General features: G+C 41.7%; 1 protein-coding gene across 1 annotated transcript; it reads right to left on the minus strand.

Annotated features, from left to right (window-relative positions):
- Nucleotides 1–14,473: 14,473 nt before the first annotated feature.
- LOC127975819 (uncharacterized) lies at nt 14,474–16,112 on the minus strand. The gene has a single exon (XM_052579817.1). It carries the CDS (start codon nt 15,453–15,455, stop codon nt 14,766–14,768), a length of 690 nt encoding a protein of 229 aa, XP_052435777.1. The 5' UTR covers nt 15,456–16,112; the 3' UTR covers nt 14,474–14,765.
- Between the last annotated feature and the right edge of the window lie 7,303 nt (nt 16,113–23,415).

Genomic DNA, 23,415 nt, shown 5'->3' on the forward strand with positions numbered 1-23,415 from the left:
GTTTTTCCCAGCTAGCATGTTATTACCAGAGTGAGTGCTGCTTAAACTCTGGGAGTGGTCAGAAAACTTGGCAGGGCTTGGGGCAACATAGTTCTCTGAGCAGGCTTTTGGCCTTGTTTTAGTTAAGTAATAGAAAAATACAGTTTTATCAAAATTAGCCTACAAATTGCAGAGCTAGCATATCAGAATTAAAGGAGACAATTAAAATTTAAAGTCATATTGCTGCACAATTGTTGTATTGGAAGCTTTTAATAATGGTATTTATTTACTCCTCATTCACTCATCACTTATGAATTGGCTCTAAATATGCTAAACAAACAATGGGTAGTTTATTTACAGATGCTACTTCTAGAAGCATTAAATTAAATTTTATAATTTGTCTTTATTATCTTTATTTGTAATATTCATTAAATAATTTTAGCTGTCAAAATACGTAAAAGGGCTTTTTAAAGAGTTAATCAAGTGCATGAAAATTCCCATTGCTGACAAATTGGCATGTTTTTCTAACTAGCTTCATGATTGTGGGTTTTTGTGCTGGTGAGGGCATTTTCTGAATGAATAATCTACAGGTTTGTGTCTAGCTGAGCCTTGCTGATTTCCTGTACAGATGAGGCTGAAAGTCCTCCGTATCAGAGGTAAGGCTGTGTTGAAGTGTGGGCCCTTGACCGATGCCCTGCAGCAGCTTCAGCATGGCCTGCCATCACCTCCTTCTCCTTGTGTGAGTTACTGCACTGCTAATGAGCTGTAGAAACACACAGAATGAGAAACTGACCTGCAGTTCATTCTTAAACACACCTTAACTCAAGATGAAAGTGGAGGCATGAATCAAGGGCACTGCGCTCTTTCACCTTTAATGTGTGTAAGTACCATCATTAGAGGCTTTTGCAGAACACCACAACCAACCAAGCCATGTAGCTTCAATAACGACACAGTGCTATACATCTGTGATATTTTAAATCTGAATATGTAAAATAATAGCAATGAGCAAAGTCACTTTTACCAGAATACGGTGGTTTTATTATTTAAAAGAACATTTACTAAACTCATCTTTAAGACATTTGCACATTAAAGATGAAATCAGATGATAAAAACATCACAATAATCCACAAGTAATCCACATCATTTACATCTGCAGTGAAAAGATGTATGTTTGTAAGAAACCTATCCATCAAGACATTTTAACTTCACTTCTGGCCAAAAAAGAAGTCTATAATCCATAATAACACTTCCTTCAGTGAAAAAGTCTGTCCCTGTTCTCTCTTTCGCATCAAAATCCAGCGAAACTGTTTCAGTCTTGTTGTAAAGCATGACTCTAGCTATAAAGCATGTCTTACAATTCATTTAAGTAAATTACACAGTTAATATTATTGTGAATAAATGAATAAAAATATAATATAATATAATATAATATAATATAATATAATATAATATAATATAATATAATATAATATAATATAATATAATATAATATAATATAATATAAAACGTTTTATTTTCTGGAAGATACCTAATTAATAGCCCACATATTCCCTCCTGGTTTTTACCCACCTCAGCTGCATCTGGTACCCAGCAACTCCCTTGCCTTTCAGAAAACACACACACACACACACACACACACACACACACACACACACACACACACACACACACACACACACACACACAGGAAGTGCTTAAATGGGGCCAGACTGTAGGCATGACAACAGAACAAACAAAAACCCAATTGGAACTTGCTTCAAGGCCAATTTTGTTACATTACTGCACTGGATTCCCCGCTGGTGTTCAACCTGATCAGCTGGAAGTCCCTGCAACAATGGGGGAAATGAGGTATATTAATATTATAGGGCTGGGAATGCCTCAAAGAGTTCAATAACCATTGTATAGCTCTGGTTTATTTACAACACATGGAGTTTTGCTGCTGCTGAATATTTGCCAGGTTCAATCTCAAGGTGACCAGACACCTATTCCTGCGTCCCGACCCAGAGTGTGCCTTCTAATTATCATTCTGTCCTTTATTGACTGTCGGGAGCAAAGTCAAGGCACGCCTAGTATCTGACTACTAACTACAGACTAGCAACAACCACCAAAGCCCCCCAACAACCTCCACTCAAGTTACCATTGACATATTAAAGGGTTAATCCACAAAAAAATTACAATTCATTCTGTCTTTAAATATGTTTTTTGAATGTCATTCTTAGAATGCTCCAACATAAAAATTAAAATAGACCTCCAACATAATTTAAAGATATACGTTAAGCTGATAAATGCAGATACAAACCCTGTAACATTAAATCAACCAGCAAAAACATATCATTTTCATACTACAGTCCTATAGACTGCTGCTACAGTGAACCAAACCAGCCAGGCCTTTCCCTGTTTCATGGAAGGACAGCGGTATGTTGCAGCTGAGGATGCCAAGGTCTGTCAGCATAAATTTTATTGATATCACCTCCATTGGAGGCCTATAATGCTGATTTATTATAAATCTAGCTCCCTTGTGTTTACTGCACACATTCTTGTGTCTGCAACATCTTTCAAAGTGAGCACATGCAGGTGCTGTGGCCTGTCTCGTTTGGGCAGACTCGAGCACAGAGCTATCACAAAAAATGAAAACTTGGGATAGAAACAAAACATAAATACACTGAATGCAAATATATACAGAATACAGTGAGCTCCGGATGTCCAATACCACATTGAAAACCTGGGATTCAAAATCTGGAAATACATACTAAAGTTCAAAAGTTTAAATTTGGTGGTTCATGTTTTTGTAACATCAGGTTGCATTTATTTGAGCAATACAGCAATCCAGTAAATTGTTAAATATTATTACAAACGAACATAACTTTTTTTCTATTCTGTTTTTCTATATACTTAAAAAAAAAAATTTATTCCTGTAAGGCAAAGATGAATTTTCAGCATCATTACTCCGATCTTCAGTGTCACCTGTTCCTTCAAACATCATTTTAATTGCTGTGCATTTTTGTGGAAAACATGGCATTTCATATTTTTGTGCTCTTGTCTTGTCTTGGACTTTTAGTTTGTCGTTTTGCTTGGTTCCTGTTTCCCATGTGATTAGTTTAATGGTTTGCAGATGTGTCTTATGTCGTGTTTACCCCGTTAAGCCTTTGTTTCCAGTGTTCATTTTCTGGTGTTGTCCATTGACCTATCAGCAGTGGTATCAGTTATTTGCAGTGGTATCCCATATTTGGATCTTGGCTTCCCTCATTTCTGAGTGCAATCATCATTACACAAAACACGACCAACACAAGGGCAGCGCTTTTTTATCATACTAGATACATTTGAAAGTTCTGTAGCAATGCTAATCTGTACGCTTGTCACCTGTCTAATAAAACGCATAACATATTAAAGTGTTTTGGTTTTTTCCATGTTTTGTACAAAACAAAACCGAAAGTGTATGTCGTCATTGGCTGGCGACACAATGATCTATGGACATGGTCAATGTCACTAGTTACAATTGCTTATTTCTCTGGATTTAAACATTCTTTCAAACATTTGGGATGATGTAAGTACACAAGTCAGCAAAATATATAACACTGCTCTAGTGGTTTTTGGATATTTAAATTTTTTTTTTTTTACATATTGTGCCTTAAAGACAAGCTTGTTGGTCCCAAGTCTGGTGGCCTCAGTGTTTTCTAACCTGGTTGGTCCTAAGTCTTGTGTTCTCAGTGGTACCTTTGAGGCAACTAGGTCAACAGAGATACCTGTGTTCCCTGTCTGTTCTGTTACGGCTAAGACGTATTCTGTTCCTCCTGTGTCATGATGGCAATGGTATTATGTGCTGCCAGCACCAATTTAGTGGGCTCATCCTCTTCCACCATCTCTTCCTTTATCTTCTGCACTGTGGGCTCCACCATGGTCACCTGATCCTTTCTGGTACGCTCCATGTCAGCTGATTATCCTTGGTCTCCTGCTCCACCTTGATCTCCATCTTCACTAACTCAGCAATGGTCTGTGCTCCACTGGTCCCTTGGTCCCCTGCTCCAATTGGTCCGCTGTGCCACCCTGGTGTTCCCCAGCCCTAGACATAGTATCGGAAAAATGCTTGCAGAAATCTAATTTTTGATGGAATCTTCTTCAGATTTGAAATAGAAACTCATGGGACATGTGACTTTAAACCCATTACTTTTCTGGATTACTCCAGGACTGATTTCATGTATTTTTATATTAACTATAAAAAAAAATCAGTTGTGGTATAATTTTTTCAAGGCACTTCAGTATCTATAACTTATCTTTTTAAGCATTATCAAATCTGAAAGATGGATAGTGAAGCCCAAATGGTTTTCTTTGAAAAGACACCAAAAGTCTGGGTGTGGCACACTGAATTTAGGAACTGTTGCAGTTTTAATTTAGGTAGGGCATTTTCAAGTGTTAACAGGTTAATCAAAAATAATTGTTTCGGGTTTAAACCAGTTTAACACATGGTGTTTGTTTGATGTTATTGCATTTAATATGTTGCATATATAAAATAAATAAATAATAATAAATAAAATGAAAAAATGTAACATTACTATGAACAAATCAAAATCTAGCTTTCATATTTGAGCTAGATTAGCATTTGATTACAGTAAGTTTAAGATGCAAAACAATTGCCATACAACTACATTAACATTTTGGCTTATGTCTAAAGAAGATATATTAAGTTTTTTACTTTGAATGAAAGTTCTTTTGGAAAAGTTTATTTTTTAATTATTATTATTTATTTTTTTAAGGTTAAACAATTATAATTTGAGGACATCTTTCTTTTCAGTATGTGAAAAAACTTTGCTGTCTCTTAAGTTGTAAACTAACACTCACAAAATATGAGTTTGAATATGTATATAATTGTTTCTAGTTTTTTTGTGAGATTTAACACTTGTATCAGTCTTAACATGTAGTTTGCTGTACATTGACGGTACATGTTAGGAATGAGTTGGACGGAAGGTGCAAGATAGTGAAAAGAGGTAGAAAGCAAGTGGAGATATTTAAAGGCTCCTCACTGTGTTGTACTTCCTCTAAAGTGCATGGTGTCAATGGCAGCTTTTCAGCAAGATGGATAACAACACTATGGCAAAGCTTTTATCGGCCTCCCAGGAGCTAAACACAAAAGATACCATCCATTGCATGGACAACCTGAAGGTGCATGGGGATGTACGCATTTATCCTTGGCTGCTGGCAAATTAAAGTGCTGGTTGTGCTTTTGGCCAACAAGATAGTTGCTTTGTGAACAGAATTGTGTTGTACAAACACACACTCTACAGCGATTGGGTTGTTTTGACCTAGTGGCTGGGTTACTGCCCAGAAGGTTGGGACATTCAACCCAACTGTTGGTTGAAAACAACTCAATCGTTGGGTTTGTCCATATTTTACCCAGCACTGAGTTGTATTTAACCCAGCATTTTCAGAGCGTAAGCAGAAGCCAGACCATATAATATTGACACGTGAACCAGAGAAAAAAAAACAACAACAACAACACAGAAAGCATATTTACACTGTCTGAATAGTTCCTTATCCTCTATACACAACGTGCCATTTTCCATATAAAAATAGTAAATGTGTGAACAAGTGATCAATTTCAGAAGCAGCTTTTTCATGGGGATTTTTTTTTTTTAAATTCTTTCCCCCTTTTTTAATTCTAGCTTGTGTACTACTCTAGTTTAAGGCATACTTTTAAACAGCTATGACATCACATTTTTATATAATATAAAATTGAGAATCAATTTGCTGCACAGTGCACACGTCAAGACAATCTTTTGATCAAGTGGTTTGGTTCAGCTCTGCAAGTAAAAAAATCATGATCGAAAACAGATACTGGCATGTCTATGGTAATATAAAGTGTCTTCACACTGAACCCCATCATGTCGAACATGGACAACTTATGTGTTATAAATCTTGCAGCATGCTTAAAGACAAGCAGAAACTAAGTTGCAAGTAATAATTCATCCTGCCTCCTTGCTCATATTTAAAGTATTAGTAATCTGCAGTAATTAATTAGCAAATTAACGCATAGTATTGATATGTGTATGCAGGAATTCATCTTCCAACATCGGTATTGAAAATCTTGATTATTTTGCAGTCAATCTGCCCTTTTATAACACAAGGAAGATTTTTTGTGTTGCTTTTTAGAGAAATCTCTTTGATAATGGGTTTGACTAGGCTTAAGTAGAGGCAGCTGTCCAGATTCCTGAGGAGATGTATAATCATCCTATGATGTGTATAATTATAATTTGGATGTCAAAAAACAGAAGTGGCTGAGATGGCAGCGAGTAGTGACAAGACAAATTGTATTTTTTATTTATTTAGTTAGTACGTTTTTAGTTTTTAACACAAGAAGCATGATCTACCTTACTCTTTTATGTCTTCATTGTGGTGTACATTTCAAAACTCAAAGTTCCTGCCCATCTAAAAACTAAACTGCAAAAACAGCTAAGTTCATTATTTCATAATGAATTTCCTCCCATTTTAAATTCGTATTATCTAATGAAAGGATACATTTTTGTGAATTTTTCTAAATCACATAAGATCAAAAGGATTAACAATGCAGATGAATTTTCACAGCCTTCTTTGATCATATTTACCAAGGGATTCATCAGGATGGAATGAGATGTAGAGTTAAGTGTCAGCAGTACTATAGCAGTGATATGAAAAGTTGTTTTTGAATGACAGAACCTAGTGATGCCGTGTAGACAGAGAAGTGAACTGGTCCAAGAACTGAGCCCTGAGGCACCCCAGTAGTTAGATGTTGCGACTTGGATACCTCACCTTTTCAAGATACCTTGAAGGACCTATCTGAGAGGTAAGACTCAAACCATTGGATTGCGGTTCCTGAGATGCCATTTTCCAATAGGGTTGACAGGAGGATCTGGTGGTTAACCATGTCAAAAGCAGTGTAATATTGAAGATTAGAAATATGCCCTTGCCAGATTAGGGGATCAACAACTGAGACCAAGGCAGTCTTGGTTGAATGTCTACTTCTGAAACCAGACTGGTTGCTGTTGAGGAGGTTGTTCTGCATGTGAAAGGCAGAGATTTGGTTAAACACAGCTTGTTCTAGTGTTTTTGCAATGAAAGGACAAAAAGCCTGTAGTTCTCTAAAAGAGTTGGATTAAGGGTGGGTTTCTTAAGTAGTGGGGTTATACGAGTCTGTCTAAATGATGAGGGAAACACACCAGTGTGGAGGGATGTGTTATTGATGAGAGTGAGTGCAGGTACAGCTGCAGGAGAAATGGCAAGATAACACAATATATATATATATATATATATATATATATATATATATATATATTCAAACGTAGTTAAACAGAAAATGGTCAATTATTAACAGATTGTTCAAAAGCAAATAAATAAATAAAGCATTAGTACTCATTTATGATAAATGTACAAATGATTAATTATAGATAAACAGAGCTGGGTAGTAACTGATAACATGTAATTTATGTATCAGAAAGTAACTAAAGCAAGTAGACCATGTAATAAAACTAATAATAACGCAAGTTACTAGTGATAAATAGCTGTGAAACACTATGTCATCATCACATCTGGTGACTCTTAGGAACTGTTGATTCTGGAAGTCTTGGCAATAGTATTTAAAACCTGGAAGGCTCTGAGTGTGTCATGTCACTGTTGTTTTCATGTTTATTGATATTTATGTAATGCAGGGCTTCCCAAATGTTTTGTCAGCCAAACACCTTCGACATGAAGTATTAATTTGAAATATTTCTTAGAAAGTTAATATGGTGACATTCGGTAAACAAATACAATATTTATGTCATGTAATGTAATTTTTAATGCATTTTATTAAGTTGATATAAAAAAACGGAATGCATTTTCTTTCTCTTTACTTTTTTAATATATTAATATGGTATGTTTAATAATCAGTTTAAAACATAAAAATAAAGTAAAGTAAAAAAAAAAAAAAAAGTAATCCGAAAGTAGGTAGTCAGAATAAATTACCTAAAGTGAGTAAGCTAGGTGATGTTACTAACTTTTCATTATGTAATCTGTAATTAGTAACTGACTACAAATTATAAGTAATAATATTTTTTATAGAAGAGTGGTCAATATCACAGTTTGTACTGTAGCGTCTATGCATTATGTGGATGTTATTCAGTGATATACATGTGAATGTAAAATCAAATTGAGGCCAGTGGCCAGACGTAGGATACTTCCAGAAACTGTTGTAACATTGTCCTTTCTCCAGCAATTTTTGTATTTTTTTCCTTGTTTTCCCAACGCTGAAGTCATCAGTGGCTAGGAGTCATAGTCAGATCTGTGTGTTGGAGCAGCTCAGTGGCAGGTATAATCTTAATGGCAGAACAGTCGTTAATTTTTCATTGCAATTCTTGCACCATGCAGTCAAGGTTACTTTGATTCTCTGTATTCCCATTCTCAGTGAACAAGGCTTGTCAAAAGATTTTATCTTTTTAACTCAGCCACTGATAGATGTCTTCCTGGTGTCATTTATCATTTTTTTTTAAACACCTGAACACATTGTCTTAATATAAAAAAAATCCATGTTGAAATTGTTTATTATTTGCTTTTTCTTTAATTGCTTGCTGCAACATTCCCAGTTTATTTGTTCAGTTTTCCTCTAAACACCCATTGAACCAGAAAGGCTTTAGCAATTCAGCATCTTATTGTCTCACAAGGCAATGTGATTCAAATGTAGGCAAAGGCAAAGGTATTCATAAGTTGTGTTTTGATTCATGGGCACTGCATACCACATGACCTGGTGGTCTACACGAATAATCACAGAATATGGGTCCCATGGTCAAATTATGGGTCTCAAATAGTGCTTTGCTTGCAAACATCCAGACAAATGTACAATTCTGGGACTTGTGGTTTGTCTCTGCTGCATGATCACCTATGCTGTATACTTTGTGCATGACCTTGAGAGAACTGTTACACACGTCTCCACAGCTCCAGAGTTTGGATGAAAACTTCTGCTTCCAGCCTCAAAATGGACATTAAAATAATTCGGCTCATCCAGCAGATGTGCAGATGGCTGGTTGTATTTCTCTGATTTATGGTTGCCTCAGGCCCCTGCTATGTAGTATGACCTAGTGTATCATTTGATTTTATGATGACATATTAAAGGTGATAGGATTTTTTTTAATGTTAATATAATTTGTCCTATCCCAGCTGTTATACAGATACAGAGACTATGTGTAAGTCATTCCTAGGCTGGATACGTAGGTTGTAAATACTTCTGAAAAGAACCTTATGTGGAAATTGGAAAGTGGCTTGTGTGACTTGAATCTTTTCAAGTGCACATTTTCTTAGATTAAATGGAGAGTTCTGTTGTGGTGGTTGATGTTTAGAAAATAATTTCTAATCCTATGTCATTACAAGCCTCTTTGCTCAGGAGTAAAAAGAAGTACCTGAGCAGAATGATACTGTTAGCAAACATCTTGATGCTGCTAAAAGTAGCATTTAAATGAACATGTAAGTACACCATATTGACTCTATTTTATTTATTTTTATTTACTTTTTACTGAATTCAGCAGGCTTTACAATCAGAATCATTTTTCAATCAGAGCTTAAAGAATGGGTTTCCATGGCCGGCGACTGCATGCAAGCCTCGCCTCAGCAAATACAGTGGCAAGCATTGGACGGAGAGGAGTAAAGCATGGCACCACTGGACTCTGGAGCAGTGGAAACCAGTTCTGAGGAGTGACCATTCACACTTTCTGTCAGTCTGATGGGCGAGTCTGGGTTTGGTGGATGCCAGACTGCACTGTGCCAACTGTAAATATTGGTGGAGGAAGGATAATGGTATTGGGCTATTTTCAGAGGTTGGGCTTGTCTCCTTAGATCCAGTGAAGGAAAATCTTAATGCTTCCATGTACCAATGTGGCAAGTGTAATGTTGTTACACCAGATTATTGAAATTATTATTAACTTATAGCACTAATATAAGAGGCTTTTATTTTGAAATTGGTATAAGGAATAATTACACAGTGAATTCATGTGATCACAAGCACAAAACTATTGTTATTTTTATTTATTTTTACATATATAATTTGTATTTCTTTTTTATTAGTTTGATTTTCCTTTTGGAATTGTTAATCTATATAAAATGTTTGGAACAACCGTTTACGTGAGTTACGTTGTGTGTTAGCGCTAGGGAAGAGCTGATGTAATTTCCTGTGCTCTCTCTCTTTCGTGGGATGCCGTTGCGATGAGAGGTATATTTTATCAGCTCCTCAGAAAAGTGTTTGAATCTATTAAATTACTTACTGATTATTGATTTTTTTTTGCATGAAATCAGTTCATTTGGTTGTTTGTTAACTTTTCTTTATTATGGGATTACTAGTCCAAGTTATTAACATTGTAAAAAGTATGTTTAATCGAGGTGTGAATTCATGTAATGGTCGCCATTGCACGTGCAGAATGCTGATGAATTAATTACAGAGTTATTCAGTTATGAATTATACATTAGTGATTGCGTGAAGTTTGTCTGTTTAACTTTAAAGGTGCCATCTGTAATGTTTGGCAAAAAAAATCAAGTCATACTCCACATTCCATAACAGATGGGGGCAGTATGCCTCAATAAAGTGAATTGGTCTACTCTAGAGTAACAAACGAGAAACGGCATAGTCTCTATGCTCCGACCCTACTTTCACAACAACACTACAGCCATAGCTGAAGCCTAACTGTGCGTTCACACCGCCGGCGTCGAGAGCGTCAAAAATCGCTCTTGCCGCTCTGCTCACGACGCTGCAGAAAGATTTGTGAGCGCTCAGATGCTCTAACGTAGATCGAATGCTTATTTTGTATTTAAAGCGCCCGCAAAGCAAACAAGCTTGTTGATCTCGTGCAGACTAACCACAAGGAGTTATAACCTCATTAAATATTGTTGTGGACGAAATATTATGATCCTTTACTTAAAATGAACAATCTCAGACACCTTGGTCCACGTATCACTTTTAATTTATTTTTTATGTCCCTGTAGGCAAACAGGGACACATGATAGATTAATACAAACGCTAAACAGCAATAATCAACCTGTCCTTTATTCTGCTTGAGAACTAATGTGCCAACTCTCAAGCATTCACTGTGAGACACACGCAATTGACTCTTTTCACACGCTTTCACGCCACACATCAATTTTTTCACGCACAGAAAAACCACGAAGCAAATAGGACACGGAGACCAACAGACTAGACAGAGCAGGTTAGTTATGATACATAGGGCTGTGCAAAAAATCGAATGCGATTTTCATGAACCTCTCATCAGTAAAGACGCTCCTGTATTTAGAAGTATATCTCCAGCATGTGCATTCAGATCAGGGTTGCCAGGTTTTCACAACAAATCCTGCCCAGTTGCTTCTTAAAACTAGTCCAAAACTAGCCCAATCGCATTTCTGGGAGGTTCCCCGATAAAAATTGAATTTTTTTTGCATTTAAAATATACATTTTTGGGAAGGGTTTCCCTGGTAAAATTAGCATTTTAGGGGCTAAATATCACGTTATTGGTATTGGGATTGCTTCAAACCGCGGACATGAAAAACAACCGCAGACTTGGCAACACTGGTTCAGGTGGAGCGGCAGTAACTGCACAGAGCCTTAGTCTACCGACAACTAACACAAAATCGCTTTCAAAATCGACAAAGAATCGCCTGCGATTTTAACATCGATGTTGTATAGATTTTCAGTGAATTACGGCTCCGTGTAGGAAATGCCAACCAGTGTTGCCAAGTCTGTGGTGGTTGTTTTTCATGTCCGCTGGTCACAGCGACCCCAATACAAATAACGTGATATTTAGCCCCTAAAATGCGAATTATACCACGGCAACCCTGCTAAAAAAACTATATTTTAACCCCAGGAAGCAATGTTTTATCGGGGAACCTTCTGGAAGCGAGATTGGGTTAGTTTTGAGAAGCAACTGGGCAGGATTTGTTGTGAAAACCTGGCAATCCTGATCTGAACACACGTACTGGAGATATACTCCTAATTACAGGAGCGTCTTTACTGATGAGATGTACAAGAGTAAAGACATGCACAGCCCTATATAATAAAATGGGTAACGTTAAGTTATAGCTAGCTAATTATCAAATGCAGCTACGGTTAGCCATCGCTAACATTAGCACGTTTATCGAACAGCCTTCGATACATTTCTATGTTATAACTTCCTGAAAACAAATACACAAACATATAAAACAAACTTCTAGCGAAATACTAACAGCATCTAACTTGCAAGTTCGGAGTCAAACCTCATTTCTTTCAGGTCCATCAGTTGTCTCCAGCGATTAAAAGCAGTGCCGATGTTTACTCTGGTATTCTTATCAGATTTGATTTGTGATTCCGAGCACGGTTGTTTCCCTGTAGCGGGTGTTGGTCTTTTGCCAAGGGCTTCAGCTATCCTTCCGCTCTCTTCTCTGAACTGAAAGTAGTGGGCTGTACTTTCCACATGATTGACATCAGGTCCAGGTACGCCCTGCGAGTTATTCGTGTATTTGTTGCAGGTTGGCTGGTGGTTATGTTGCCCGCATACCGCCTCTCACGGCCGAAACTGGTATTACAACACCTGCCGGGCTGGGGCTAGTAATGTTAATGCTAATTAAGGTTGATATCTCTGCAGCACTATAACTTGACTTTTTTTTATGACATCATCGCCTTTATTTCTTCTCATTCTTTTGATGCGTGTAGGTCATGTTATGGATATTTTTAGCTCAATTTCTGCATATGGCACCTTTAATGACCCATGAGAGGTTTGAATGTATTTGCTGTTATATAAGTGTACAGTGTAACACTATGCAATGATTGACAGGCACTGCTAGACTTGATATTCTTCTGTTACTACCTGATGTCTGTTATACTTTGATACAGGTATGTAAATGGATCATTATAGTATTGGTTTCTTTTCCTGTATGTTTTTCTCCCGTATATTATTATTGTATTTGTTTTTATGAATGTTACTGTATGTTTTAATGCTCTCTCTTTCGTGGGATGTCGTTGCGATGAGAGGCACTGCTAGACCTGATATTCTTCTGTTACTACCTGATGAGTGTTATACTTTGATACAGAAACGTCGCTGAAAGTAAACCACGTGACAGCTGCATCATGGTGTGAAGTCTCTTTTATAATCAAAACACAACGCAGAAGGAAACCCACTACACAATGGTGCCGTGACCCACCGTTTGGTTTGCTGGTAGCTGACCGCCTGCAAGCACTGGGAGGGGTGGAAAGCTGAGATTGTCAGATGCTAGACTCGACGTAAGCTGCAGTCCAATAACTAAACCTGGTAGCCCAGAGTGTACAAAACATGAATCTGAACTCTCAAGTGACATGAGTAGCCTCATCAGACAAATTGGATCTGAAATTGGTGAAGCTATCAGGGACAGTTTGTTGCAGACTAGACATTCAAATCTGCCATCTAGGAGTTGTTTTGGAGAAAACACTAACATTTCTGACAACAAGATACCGAATGCAACCATTATCGATGCTTCCAAGTTGAATTTAGTACTGAAGTCTGAGATAACTGCACCTCCTTATTATCGTGGAGATGGTACATATAAGTGTTCCATGATGGAGTGGGAAGAACTGATGCGAGTGTACTTAAACAAAAAAGAAGTGGTAAAATCTGAAAGGGTTGAAGAAGTAATGAATAGACTAATGGGGAGGGCCAGGGACATCATTAAGGTTTGGCTGAGCAACAGAATAGTTACTCTAACTGTTGATGCTGTGTTCACAGTTTTGAGACACCATTTTAGTGATTCCAGTAGCTCAGGAATGCCTTTAGCCGATTTCTACTCTGTGAAACCTTACTCCAATGAGAGCTCTCTGGATTATTGGATAAGGTTGAACAAAGCAGCTGAGGTGGCTGAGTAAAGTCTTAGAGAGGACGGAAGAACATTAGAAAATCAAAGCAGAGAACTGGCTGTGATGTTTATATGACATTGCCCTGATAAGGATCTGTCTTTTGTGTTCAAAAGTAAACCTGCACAGTCGTGGACAGCTTCTGAGGTCCAAGAGAGATTGGATGAGATGCTTAGGGAGCAGAAAATGACAAAGCGAATTGCGTGTCACCAAACAGTCAAGGTTCTGGAGCCAATTGATGATACAACTTCTCTGTCTCCTCATAGGTCAGAAACAGCCTCACCAGCAACCGATAATAGCACTTTAGACAAAGTCCTGACCATGTTGGAAAAGGCTCTTGTGTGCAATGCTCAATCCGTGCGTGGTGGTTGGCCCAAGAATTCTAACAAACAGAGCCGTGAATGTAGAGTTTGTACCAGCGAAGATCACAGTACTACTGCTCACTGTAAGATGTATAATCTCTGCTTTAAGTGTTTTTCTTCTGGGAATATGAGCTTTAATTGTAACGGCGCTAATGGAGGACAGGAGACAAATGCAAGTACGAGTAAGTTTATTAGAAGTATGATGATGATGAAAGGTCGGAGAGTAACGCAGGAACCACGGTGGCAGCACAGACTGGGGAGTTGAGACGTGGGGTGCGTTGAACGACAATGACAGCGGTGATAATCCAATAGTGGTGAGTGTATTCCAAGCGTGACGACAGGATCCGAACAGAACGGCGACAAGGCAAGGCAGGAACAACACGAACACGACATCAAACACCAGGATCTACAAACAACGATCAGACAAACAGGAAACGAAAGACAGGGTGTTAAATAGTCTGTGGGAACTAGCCGCACCTGCCGCTGATCAGTGATCAGCGACCACACCCACATGAAACAATCAACATGACGTAACCTGACTACAGCTGGAGACGGTGCATTCACGAACCGTGACAGTACCCCTCCTCCTAAGAACGCCTCCTGGCGTCCCCAGAATCTCTTACCTGTCGATTGTAATCATCGATAAGGGAATGATCCAGGATGTCCCTAGCAGGTACCCAACTTCTCTCCTCCGGACCGTAACCCTCCCAGTCCACCAAGTACTGAAATCCGCGTCCCCTCCTTCTAGAGTCCAGAATACGATTAACCAAATAAGTGGTCTCCCCATCTACGAGAAGCGGCGGGGGAGGGACCGGGGTAGGCGGATTAATGGGAGAATAAAATACAGGCTTTATTTTGGATACATGAAAGGCGGGGTGAATTCTCCTGTACGTCGGAGGGAGTTTGAGGCGGACTGTCACCGGACTAATGATCTTGGTGACAGTAAACGGGCCGATAAATTTGGGAGCCAGTTTATTAGAAACGGAACGGAGAGGAATGTTCTTAGTAGAAAGCCACACCTTTTGACCCACGACGTATACGGGAGGCCTAGACCGGTGGCGATCGGCTTTGGCCTTGGTGCGCGCCCCCACTTGGAGTAGAGTCTCGCGGGCTCTGGTCCAAGTGCGGTGGCACCTCTGGACGAAGGCGTGAACGGAGGGGACCGCAACCTCGGATTCCATACTGGGAAAAATTGGTGGCTGGTACCCTACACTACACTCAAAAGGAGATAGGCCCGTAGCCGATACTGGTAAGGTATTGTGGGCGTACTCCACCATAGACAATTGTTGGCTCCAGGAGGAAGGATTCTTGGAGACCAAACATCGCAACACCCTTTCCAAATCTTGGTTGGCTCTCTCGGTCTGGCCATTGCTCTGGGGGTGAAACCCTGAGGACAGACTTACAGTCGCTCCTAGTAATTTACAGAATTCTCGCCAAAATTTAGACACAAATTGGGGTCCTCTGTCAGAAACCACGTCTATCGGGAGGCCATGTAAACGAAAGACGTGGTCTATGACGGTCAACGCTGTCTCCTTGGCTGAGGGCAACTTGGCCAAAGGAATAAAATGGGCGGCCTTCGAGAACCGGTCCACCACGGTTAAAACAACCGTGTTGCCCTGGGAGGGCGGTAATAAAATCTAGTGCGATATGGGACCAGGGTCTCGAAGGTACCGGCAGCGGTTGGAGTAACCCATCCGGGGACCGATTGGAAGCCTTACCAGTGGCACATACCGAGCAAGCCAAAACAAAATTGTGAATGTCGCGAGCCATAAGTGGCCACCAGAATCGTTGCTTGACTAAAAATCTAGTACGGTTAACCCCTGGATGGCAAGCCACATTAGAGCAATGTCCCCACTGGATAACGTTGGACCTTAATCCCTCCGGCACAAATAAGCGGTTCGGTGGGCACCCGGGCGGAGGCGTTACCCCTTCTAAGGCCGTACTGACCTTCGATTCGATCTCCCATGTGAGAGTGGAGACCACTAATGTCTCAGGAAAAATACACTCGGGAGTGGACGGGCGTTCGGAATGGTCAAAAATACGAGACAAGGAAACGGGTTTGATATTTTTGGAGCCCGGGCGGTACGAAATAGTAAAATCAAAACGTCCGAAAAAAAGTGCCCATCGAGCCTGCCTGGAGTTCAACCTTTTGGCGGTGCTAATGTACTCTAAGTTCTTGTGGTCAGTCCATACTATAAAAGGAACCCCCGATCCTTCTAACCAGTGTCGCCATTCCTCCAATGCCATCTTGACTGCCAACAATTCTCTGTTACCAATATCGTAATTACTCTCTGCAGGAGATAAACGATCAGAAAAATACGCGCAAGGGTGGACCTTGTCGTCTAAGGGAGAACGTTGGGATAACACCGCTCCTACCCCCACCTCTGACGCATCGACCTCCACCACGAACTGCCGTGTGGCGTCAGGGGTAATGAGAATTGGAGCTGAAATGAAACGGCTCTTCAGTTTCGCAAACGCAGCTTCCGCTGTGTTTGACCACCTGAAAGCAGTCCTGGCGGAGGTCAAGGCGGTCAGAGGCGCGGCTAGTTGGCTAAAATTGCGAATGAAATGCCGGTAGAAGTTAGCGAACCCCAGAAGCCTCTGTAGGGCCTTACGGGAATCTGGACTTGGCCATTCTACCACAGCCCTAACCTTCTCGGGATCCATGCGTATTCCCTCAGTCGACACGATAAACCCCAAAAATGGAATAGACTGTGCATGAAACTCGCATTTCTCCGCCTTGACAAAAAGCCCATTCTCTAGCAACCTCTGAAGCACTCGTCGGACGTGCTGCACATGTTCCTGGAGAGAAGAAGAAAAAATCAATATGTCGTCCAGGTAGACATAAATGAACTGATCAATCATATCTCGCAGCACGTCGTTGACGAGTGCCTGGAAGACCCCTGGGGAGTTGGAGAGCCCGAAGGGCATGACCAAATATTCAAAGTGCCCTCTGGGGGTGTTAAACGCGGTCTTCCATTCATCCCCCTCCCTGATCCGAACCAAATGATACGCATTGCGTAAGTCCAGTTTTGTGAAAATAGACGCTCCCTGCAACCTCTCGAAGGCTGAAGACATCAACGGCAAAGGATAAGTATTCTTTACCGTGATGTTGTTCAGCTCTCGGTAATCAATACAAGGTCGCAGTGATCCGTCCTTCTTTCCCACAAAAAAGAACCCCGCCCCCGCAGGAGAAGAGGAAGGGCGGATGAATTTGGAAGCTAGAGAATCAGAAATATATTTCTCCATAGCCTCCCTCTCTGGCACAGAAAGTGAATAAAGTTTGCCTTTAGGGGGAGACTTACCTGACAATAACTCTATGGCACAGTCGTAAGGACGATGCGGAGGAAGAGAAGCAGCTTGAGACTTACTGAACACTTCCTTCAGGTGGAGGTACTCAGCGGGCACGTTAGATAAATCCACCGCCTCCTCCTGTAACACAGACACAGACACAGACGGACAAGCAGACACTAAACAAGACTCATGACACCTTCGAGACCAAGAAAAGATGGAATTAGAGGACCAGTCTACTTTGGGGTTATGGAGAAGGAGCCAAGGGTGCCCGAGGACAATGGGTGCCAGGGGAGTGTCAAGGATGTGAAATGAGATAGTTTCGGAGTGGTTGCCAGAGGTGATGAGTGTGATCTCCTCAGTGCTGTGAGAGATAGTGGGGAGTTGCTGTCCAGTGAGGGCATGGACCGTGATGTGGTGCGGCAGGGCTTTGAGGGGAATGTGGAGCTTGTGTGCAAGGTGACGATCCATAAAGTTACCTTCTGCCCCAGAGTCCAGTAGTGCCTGACAGTGGTGTGTCTGTGCTGACCACCGCAGTCTTACCGGAAGGAGCGTAGATGATGGCGGTGATGAGGTCTTCTCGGCAGAGATCCCACCCGATAGTAGCCTCATGCGTACTACCGGGCTTGGCCTTTTACTGGACAGGTATGGGCTTGATGTCCGGCTCCCCCGCAGTACATGCAAAGACCCAGGGATCTCCGCCTCTCCTTCTCCTCCCGGGAAAGCCGAGCTCGCCCTACCTGCATGGGCTCGTGATCGTAGGTGGGGCTGACCACGTCTCCGCCACTGAATCGCCCGTCCGCCGGGCCCCTGGATGGGGTGTTGAACAGCCCCCTCCTCTCCATCCGAGTGAGGCGGGCATCCACCCGTAACGCTAGATCAATGAGTCCTTTAAGAGAGGGGGGCAGATCCAGGGCGTAGATCTCCCTCTGGACGCGGTCAGCCAGCCCATGCAGGAACATGTCCCACTGCGCCTCCTCGTTCCAATGGCACTCCGCCGCCAGGGTTCTGAATTCGATAGAGAAGTCTGTGACGGACCTCTCCCTCTGGCGTAACTCCGCCAGCCTCCTGGCCGCCTCCCGTCCTGCGACGGCCCGATCGAAGACCCGCTTCATCTCCTCGGAGAGCGCCAGGAACGAGTCGCAGCATGGGTCCTGGTTCTCCCACACCGCCGTCCCCCATAGTGCCGCCCTCCCAGAGAGTAAGGTGAGCACAAAGGCCACTTTCGCCCTCTCGTTGGCGAATGTCCTGGGTTGCAGGGCAAAATGCATATCATAGCGGGTTAGGAATGCTCTACAAAAGCTGGGCTCACCCGAGTATGCTTCCGGGATAGGAAGACGCGGTTCCGGCTGGGAGGTGGTCACTGGTGGTACCGGGAGAGTGGGCGGTGTGGGTGGCGCAGTGGGCGCTCGAAGAAGATGGAACTGCTGGGTGAGCTCGGACACCTGCCTTACCAAGGCTTGGACCGCGCGACCAGTGTCGTTAAGAGTCCTCTCCTGGGAGTCCATCCTCCGAACACTGGCGCTGAGAAATTCCTCCAGAGATGAAGCTTGAGTACTCGCTGCCTCCATGATGGTCTGATCGTTCTGTAACGGCGCTAATGGAGGACAGGAGACAAATGCAAGTACGAGTAAGTTTATTAGAAGTATGATGATGATGAAAGGTCGGAGAGTAACGCAGGAACCACGGTGGCAGCACAGACTGGTGAGTTGAGACGTGGGGTGCGTTGAACGACGATGACAGCGGTGATAATCCAATAGTGGTGAGTGTATTCCAAGCGTGACGACAGGATCCGAACAGAACGGCGACAAGGCAAGGCAGGAACAACACGAACACGACATCAAACACCAGGATCTACAAACAACGATCAGACAAACAGGAAACGAAAGACAGGGTGTTAAATAGTCTGTGGGAACTAGCCGCACCTGCCGCTGATCAGTGATCAGCGACTACACCCACATGAAACAATCAACATGACGTAACCTGACTACAGCTGGAGACGGTGCATTCACGAACCGTGACATTAATTGTGAGAAAATCATGCCCAGGGAAAATCCTGGCAGACAAGGAGTCGACGCACCACAGGGAAACTAGAGAGCCTCCATTGGAGGGAGGTCAATGTGGGGCAAAATGAAAGTTCCTCCTTGGATGCTAATGTTGAATCGGTTTATTCGTTTTATTGTGAGAGTGTAAGCAAAGATAAAACTGTGATTTTTCAAAATACTATTCAGTCAATGCAGAATGACAGTCTGTTTTATACTAGTGTTTTTGTACAGGACAAAGTTTGTCTTAAGGGGATACTGGACAGTGGCTCTATGGTGACTACTTTGAGTGCCAACGTGGTACCTCAACTGAGAGAAGCTGGAGTCCTGGATCAGGAGTTATTTCCCCCGTCAGACATTGTCCTGGTTGGGTGCGATGGGAAACAGACTAGTCCTGAAGGTATTTGTGATCTGAAACTTGAGGTGTATGGATTTAGTTTTAGTGTCCCAGTCCTTATTGTGAGTGGACAGGTGGACCAGCTTATCATTGATACCAATGTGCTAAAACCTCTGCTTAGAGAGATGAAATCAAACGAGGGATTCTGGAGAGTTGTAGATAAACCAGATCAACCTAATCATAGTGAAGACTGTCAGTTTCTGCGTATGCTTTCGAGCATCGAGAGATGGAGAGGTAGTACTATCCCTGACGAGGTTGGTACTTTAAAGTCCAATTCTGCTGTGGTTTTGCAGCCAATGAGTGAGCACCTTATCTGGGGTCGGCTGCCAGCGGGGCTGAAACTCTCAGTGGGCAGCACAGTTATGATTGAACCAAGTACTTCTCACTGCGTCCATCATAATGTACTTATCGGTAGAGTAATCTCGCCTTTGTGGGGCAACGGTTGGCTCCCGGTGAAAATGATAAATCCGACGAACTCTGAAATTGTGTTGCGCAACAATGCGAAATTGGCTGATGTCTACCCATGCATCGCTTTAGAAGATTTTGATCATGTGCAAGAACGAAGAGTTTTCCAGAATGTAGCCATGAGTAGCGGCAGTTCTTGTGGTAGTTTATCAGCAAACAGTTCAGTGTCTGGTGCTAAGCACTTCAGTGATAGTCGGTTGGATGAGATGGGCCTCAAAGACTTAAACTTAAATGACTGTGAGGTGTCGGATTTTTGCAGAGGCAAGCTCATTGATCTGATAAAGAAATATGAGTGCGTTTTCTCTATGCATTCATTGGATTGCGGTGAAGCGAAGGGGTTCTGTCATCGCATTCGGTTGACTGATGACAGACCTTTCCGCTTACCGTATCGCAGAGTTTCTCTGGCTCACTATCAAAAGTTAAGGGAGATGATCGATGAGATGGAACAGATGGAAATAATCAGGAAATCATCCAGTGAGTTTGTGTCACCGTTAGTATTAGCTTGGAAGAAGAACGGTGATTTGCGATTGTGCACTGATTTTCGGTGGCTTAATGCTCATACTGTGAAGGACGCACATCCTCTCCCTCACCAAGCAGACGTTCTAGCGGCATTGGGGGGGAATGCTTTGTTTTGTACCATGGATTTAACATCTGGGTACTACAACATTCCTCTGCATGAAGAGGATAAGAAATGTACAGCTTTTAGTTCCCCTCTGGGTTTGCACGAGTACAACCGGTTACCGCAAGGCCTCTGCAACAGTCCTGTGACATTTATGAGAATGATGTTGACCATTTTTGGTGATCAAAATTTTCTGAGTTTGCTCTGCTACCTAGATGATCTGTTAGTTTTTGGTAAGACTGAGGAAGAAAGTTTACAGAGACTGGAGTTGGTGTTTCAATGTCTCCGAGATCACAACTTGAAACTTTCACCCTCCAAGTGTAGGTTTTTGCATAGATCAGTCAAATTTTTGGGACACATTATCTCTCAGGAAGGAGTGTCTTGTGATCCTATGAAAGTAGAGGCTATCGTGAATGTTTCAGAGAAGGATTTGATGGAAGTTGATGGGATTACCCCGTCTGTGAGAAAAATCAGGTCATTCCTCGGCATGGTTATATACTATCAACATTTCATTGAAAACTGTTCTATGATTGCGAGGCCTCTCTTTCAGCTGATGTCTGGTCAGAAGAGACCTAGGAAAGGGAAGGGTGTTGTAAAAAGGACAGGAACTGACCGTAAGCTCACTCCTGCTGATTGGACAGATGAATGCAAAGTGGCATTCAAGAATCTTAAGATTGTGCTGGTAAATCTGGGCTTATTTGCTCATACCGACTTTTCAAGACCATTTATACTGTCAGTTGATGCTTTTACGAGTGGACTTGGAGCCGTGCTCTCCCAAGTCCAGGAGGGTCACGCGGCTGCGAGGCCAATCATCTTTGCATCAAAATCACTCAATCACGCTCAGTCGAAGTATCCGGCTCATAGGCTCAAATTTTTAGCTATGAAATGGGCCATTTGCGACAAATTCAGTCATTGGCTTCGTGGGCACAGGTTTACGGTTTGGACGGATAACAACCCGCTCAAGTATATCTTGACCAAGCCGAGGCTTGATGCCTGTGAGCAGAGATGGGTTGCGAAGTTGGCCCCTTTTGAATTTGACATACAATACATACCCATACATACAATGATTTAGCGTGAAGCAAACCGACACACAGAGCGTCTGAAACGAACTGATTCTTTTGGTAATTGATTCTGAACTAATTCTTTGTTAATGTTATGAGCCCAGGTGCAGTGAACGCCAATGACGCCATTGCGTCGAGCGCAAAAGAATCGGTGAACTGTTTTCTTCAACTGGTTTATTGAATCGAACTATCAGAAAGAACTAACATTACTGGTCATCCGAGAACCGATGCAACCGGTTCTTGACTCGTGAACGAGTCATTATCTGGCTCGGCTCGGTGTTCATTTCTCTCTTCACAGCAGTTCAGTCAGCACGCGCAGTCTTCTTAATCGCTAAAAGTCTAAAAGTAACGATGCAGCACATAAAAAAAATATTGAAGTAAAAGTATTAAACTCAGCGAAAATATGTACTGAAGTAAAAGTGGAAGTAGGAGAAAAAAATAATACTCTAGTAAAGTACAGATACCGCCTTTTAGTACTTAAGTACAGTAGTGAAGTAGTTCTACTTCGTTACTATACATCTCTGCTACTGGCTACCCAACGTTCTTTTTGATGTTTGGTCGTACCCCAAGATTGCCACTAGATGTTTTGTTTGAGAGTGTCGTTTTGGATGGAGAGACTGTTGATGTGAGTAAATATGTTCAGTCTCTGGGAAAGGATTTGAGGGAGGCAATGATGCTTGCACAACAAAATGCACATCAGCAGCAGAAAACAGGCTGAGTATTATTAACGGTATTATAACCGCAAGTGCAAGGGTCATTCATTAGAGTTGGGTGATAGAGTCCTTCTGGCAAACAAAGGGGAAAAAGGAAAAAGAAAGTTAGCGGATCATTGGGAAAGCTCAGTGTACATTGTTGTGGGTAAGAACTGTTCTTTGAATACGTACAAGATTCGCCACCCAGTAAATGGTCGTGTCAAGACTGTGCATCGGAACCTGTTAATGCCTGTTAACTTTCTTCCATTGCCTGCTTGGGAGGATTCAGTGAGTTCAGAATGTGACTTGAGTTCAATCTGTGATTCGTCAAGTACTGACATCCAGAAAAGTGACACTGTAGACAGAACTTCTCAATGGATTGCTGATTTAGATGTAGTTACAGGAATGGATACTGGTGAACTGAAAGATGATGTAATTCAAAGTGGTGAACATGAGATTTGTGATCATGAAGGGGAACAACAAACTGAACAGGTCGAAGGGGCAGAATGTCAGGAAATTTCTGAAAGAATGTCCAATCCTTCAGTGTCTTTGTACATTCTCTCAAATGATGGGACATCACTTATATCGGATGTTCAGAATGAAGACTCTGTATCCCAAACTGTCACGCCTGTTGTTGATCATGTTTGTGATGTTTCTGCGATAGTGAGAG

The sequence above is a fragment of the Carassius gibelio genome, chromosome B17, assembly GCF_023724105.1.
Source record: "Carassius gibelio isolate Cgi1373 ecotype wild population from Czech Republic chromosome B17, carGib1.2-hapl.c, whole genome shotgun sequence".
Lineage (NCBI taxonomy): Eukaryota > Metazoa > Chordata > Actinopteri > Cypriniformes > Cyprinidae > Carassius > Carassius gibelio.

Coding starts and splice junctions, on each gene's coding strand:
- LOC127975819 (XM_052579817.1), bottom strand. CDS start 15,455: ATGGTGGAGTACGCCCACAATACCTTACCAGTATCGGCTACGGGCCTA.